The sequence below is a fragment of the Monoraphidium neglectum genome, assembly GCF_000611645.1.
Source record: "Monoraphidium neglectum strain SAG 48.87 unplaced genomic scaffold scaffold01441, whole genome shotgun sequence".
Lineage (NCBI taxonomy): Eukaryota > Viridiplantae > Chlorophyta > Chlorophyceae > Sphaeropleales > Selenastraceae > Monoraphidium > Monoraphidium neglectum.
The window spans coordinates 8248-12989 of record NW_014012187.1 but is presented as its reverse complement, the minus strand read 5'-3'; the positions used below and the strand labels follow the sequence as shown (position 1 = coordinate 12989).

Here is a 4742-nt window from a genome sequence, read left to right as displayed (position 1 = left end):
CCGCTGCCCTGTCATACATGGGTTCACACCTGAACCCTAAACTAATGCAATGCTTCACCTAGCATGGTGCCCACTTGTGCGGACTTGTGACATGAGGATGCCTCAAGGGGGCTAACCCGCCAACCCTGCCCTGCCCACCTAGGCCTAGTAAGACCTTGTGACATCAGCTTCCTTTCAGTTGAGCAACCCATCAATCCTGTCGCCTGCTTGGATCAACTAGCTATAGACATCGGTCACGCGAAGGTGTTTTGGCAATAGGGGCTGTTGTGGTGCTTTGGATTCAGGTGAAACAGGGTTTAGGGTTTAGGGTTTATGACCAAAAGGTTGGCTGACCCCGGGTAGCAGTATAGTGTCAATGGCTGGGTCTAGGTGGTCCTTGTAATGCATATCCTCTCCTACGTATACGACCGCCGTGCTGTAGGCTTTGAGGCATGCGCCTTTGAAATGCAAACGGACATCTTCTGGTCGCTGTCGCAGCCGCTGTGTGGGGTGGCATCAACATCTGCAGTTGGTGAAGGATTATCGGCGCGCCGTGGGCATGGGGTCTGCTGCCTGCAGTGGATGAGTAATTGAGCACCTCGCACATTCCAATTTGAATGGAAGGCTGCACCACACCAGCTTGTGACCGGGTCATATCCCATTGAACCCGCACTAGATATGTTATCCGCAGCGTTCAACAGCGGGCCCCTTGCCTAGTATCAGAAATGGCGATGATCTAAAACTGCAGCACGGCCTCCAACCGCAATGGACTCTGTCAGCTTCGACGAGTTCTGGGCGCTTCAAAAGGCGCTCAAGGCCGCGGAGGGCAAGGTGCGTGGAGCATGAAGGCCAGATCTACTCACTAAGGAGCCTGAGTGCTTCGCGCTCCTGGGGTGCGATCTACCAATAATACATACCACGCCTCGATTGCAGGTGCAGCACCTTGCCGTCGAGCGGGACGGGCTGCTGCAGGTGGTCGCCGACTATGAGGCGCAGCGCGAGGTGTGTTGACGCAAGCGCTGCATCACGTGGCAGCTCTCTGTAGTGCCCCTCGAGTGTACCATACTACCCCAATGCTTCCGCTCGCGATTTTGGTGTTAAGTTTCCCGCTTCCCAATCAATAGAGCAGGCCAGAGTGATTTGTGGATGCACTGACGATGGCTGCGGCATGCACGCGGCACTTCACGCGTCTGCAGGCCGCGCTGGACGCGCTGCATGAGTACTACGCACGCAGCGAGGCGACAGCGAACGCCCACAGCGATGAGGTGTCTTGCCTCCGTGCCCGCATCACCGACCTGGAGACAAGGGCGGATAGCGCCGAGCGCTGCGAGTAAGTTAGAGCTGCGAATGTAGCAGCTGTTGCCATGCGCGCACATGTGCAGGTCCACGTCTGCACACGTGTGTGTGTGTGTGTGTGTGTGTGTGTGTGTGTGTGTGTGTGTGTGTGCATGTGTGTGTGTGTGTGTGTGTGTGTGTGTGTGTGTGTGTGTGTGTGTGTGTGCTCGTGCGCGCAATTGCGCACAAGTGCACGCAAAGGGATGGCCATGGTGCACATTGGCTGCATTTCTTGTGCGCAAGCTATGGCCCCCAGTGGGATAACGGAGGGAGTGCAGCATGCCTCGTTGGCCACAGTAAGCTCTGTACTCAAGTCCTGAGCCCTCTGGCCATTCCTTGATTCAGGTGTGACCTTCAAAGGGCCACCCAAGAGCTTACAGCTCTGCAGGTGAGGGTCCCTGCAGGTGCAGGCCGCAGTTGCCTGCACACACCAAATCCTGCCAGTCTGTTGCTTGAGATCTCTCCATTTGGGGCCAAGCCAACGCGCACCTCTCATTCAGGCTGCCGTTGTTGCTCACTCATCTGATGTCCAGAGCGAGCTGGCACGCATGAGGGGCGAGCTCAAGAGCCAGCAGGAGCTGCAGCAGCAGCGTGTCACCACCCGCAGGCAGCAAGAGCAGATGGCAGGTGCGTCGTTGGCAAGCCCATGCCAATCCAACCCCATCATTGGGTGGGATTAGCTTATGTGACTTTTCATCCCCCTGTAATAGTAGTAGGACATCCCCCTGCCTGCGGTCCTCCCCATTCTCCCTTTTCTCCCCCCGGTGATAGTCTCCCACCTCATCTTTCCTTGCTCCTCAGCTCGTGAGCTTGAGCTGCAGGATACCCAGGCAAAGCTGGCGGCAAAAGAAGCTGAGCTCACAATCAAGCAGGTAGGCCTACCTGCTGGGCTGGGATCTCGCTTGCTGTTGCGGCTGGCGCGTTGTTTTCCAATGAAATTCATTCAAACTGTCATCATACATCGCTGCAGAACACCACGCTACACTCGCTTTCTGTCAAGCATCGGCGTTCCATGCCGTGGCTGCCTTGTGACAAAGGGTGCCTCCTGGGGGCCCTGTTGCTTTTCCGCAGGACGAGCTGGACACAGCTCAGAAGGAGGTGCATCGCCTGCAGGCGGAGCTGGAGCAGGAGGAGGAGCGCCTGGCACAAAAGGAGGCAGAGCTGAGAAAGTCTGAGAGAGACCTCAAGGTGCGGCTAGCGGGCTTGCCCTCTGTGCACTCATTACCATGAGGGTTCAGGCGCTTAGAAGTCCTCAACTGCAGGAGCACAGGGGGGTGCCCTGCTTCACGCGAGCCGCCTGCAGGCACTGCATACGTCAGCCGGCAGGATGCTCTCCAAGTCTGCCACACATGTCCTGGCCGCCCCTTGCCGTACGACTTCTGCACAGGCCGAGCAGACAAGGCTGGTGCGCCGCCAGTCGGACGTGGACACTTCTGCTGCTTCGCAACGCGGAGAGTTGGAGCGCAAGCAGGGTGAGCTGGAGCGTGAGCGGATCCGGCTTGAGGCGCAGCACGCTGAGCTGGAGCAGGATCGGGGCAGCCTCAAACGCGACACTGCCCGTGTGGAGTCCCGCGAGCGCGCGGCAGCTGATGCTGAGACGAGGCTGAAGCAGCGGCACGAGGAGCTGGAGGTTCTGGAGTCCCAGCTTGGAGCCAGGGAAGCCACCATCGCCGAGAAGGAGCGCGCTGTCGAGGATTCCAAGCGGTGAGGGCACCGTTGGTCGCATGCTTGGCTTATCCTGACGGTTGCGTGAGGGCTCGTCATGCTGCGGGAAGCGATTGCATGTATACACGCTTTCACAGACAGTGGTGAGCTGCTGCCTTGTAGGCAAACCTCAAAACTACCTTGCCACTTGTCGTGCGGATCGATGGACGCCTTGCTGACCCGTGCTCACGCCCCTTGGCAACCCCGCCTGCGACAGGGAGGCCGATGCTAGGCAGGAGTGCCTCGCTGCTGAGTCTCGCCAGCTGACCTCTCAGCGCAACACGCTGGCGGAGGAGTGTGAGGGCTTGGCCAAGGAGCGCGCGGCTCTTCAGGAGGCCAGGTCCACCCTGGAGGAGGAGCGCAGGCAGCTCGAACAGGGTCTGTGCATGCTGGGCACAGACAGGGACGAGGTGGAGCATCAGAGGCTCGTTGTTGAGCGCGACACAGCAGCCGTGGTTGAGCGGGTGGGTCTGGGTGGTTTGTCACTGCCGAGGTTGTTTTTGAGGACCTAAGGAGGCCTCTTGGCTGCTAGCATTTGCGTGATTCGTGCCACACTCAGTACTGACCCATCTCAAACCCATTCTGCACATATCACACTGAGCACGCTGGCTGGTGTTTGAACTGTGCTTAGTCGTGTGCAGGAGCCCCGCGACTACTTGAGCCTGTTCTGCATGCTTGCCCGGCTACTCTCTCCGATAAAAAGGGTGTAGTTGTCTCGGACCCCTGCCCCCCACAAACAAGCTTGGTGTTTAGGGTTCAGGGTTTAGGGTGTTTCAAATCACCATCTGTCCTCCACCACACACCCCTCATAGGTCACTCAGCTGGATGCGCGTGAAGCCAAGCTTGTTGAGGAGCAGCGAGCCGTGCGCGCACACGATGTCGAGGTCAAGCGCGCCGAGGGGTCAAACGCCAGGCACGAGCGCGCTCTCGAGGTGCGGCCGGCACTGGTTAGTGCCGGTGCATGGTTGGCCGAGGCATACCTGTAGTCTGTAGTGACCAAGCGTGCATGCCATGACCTGCCCCTTGGCGCCCTGGTAGCTATCCGTCGCTCACGTACCAACCAGTGTGTGTGTCTCCTGCCGGCAAACTGATTGCAACAACTCAGATCCGTGAGGGCGCCCTTAAGGCTGCTGAGAGCGAGGTGCAGGCCAGAGCTGATGCTGCCCTTGCCAAGGAGGAGGTGCAGGTAGGCGGGATGCAGTTATTGAGCCGCTGGGAGCTTGTTCGCGCCCCGTACAAGCCACCTTGGCTGCCCAGACCTGTGCGAGCGAGCACCCCATGGACACGCAAGCAGCTCTCTGAGCATGCTTGTGTTGCGCACATGCATGCCTGGCTCCACACACTCTTGGGCATGAGTTGACAGCATCGGAACCTGCACATCCTGCACCATGAAGGCACGCCTGGCGCGGGCTCTGGAGCAAATGAGGGTTGCCCTGGAGGCAGACCGTGCGCGCCTGGACGCACAACAGCAGGAGTTTGAGCAGAGCCAGCGCGACGCTGCATCCGCTGCTGCGGGTGCATCTAGGGCAGCTGCGCAGCGGCACCCCCCGGCGTCGCCAGTTGGTCGTGTGGCTGCGCTGTTTGGGTTTGGCGGTGCTGCTGCGGCGACACGCACGACTCAACCCGAGCCGCTGGCAAACCTGGACGCCCTTGACTCCCAGATCACTGACCTGGTCGCCGCCGCAGCTGCTGGGGATGACGTTGCAGCTATTGCCAGCGCAGAC

The 4742-nt window shown here is 59.3% G+C and overlaps 1 protein-coding gene across 1 annotated transcript; it reads left to right on the top strand.

Annotated features, from left to right (window-relative positions):
- Positions 1–744: 744 nt before the first annotated feature.
- MNEG_7892 (hypothetical protein) lies at positions 745–4004 on the top strand (the record flags this gene model as incomplete). The annotated part of the gene is made up of 10 exons (XM_014043636.1): positions 745–810; positions 913–981; positions 1176–1309; positions 1660–1702; positions 1848–1941; positions 2086–2186; positions 2386–2502; positions 2702–3018; positions 3236–3482; positions 3831–4004. The coding sequence occupies 10 exons, from the start codon at positions 745–747 to the stop codon at positions 4002–4004; spliced, it is 1362 nt and encodes a 453-aa protein (XP_013899090.1).
- Between the last annotated feature and the right edge of the window lie 738 nt (positions 4005–4742).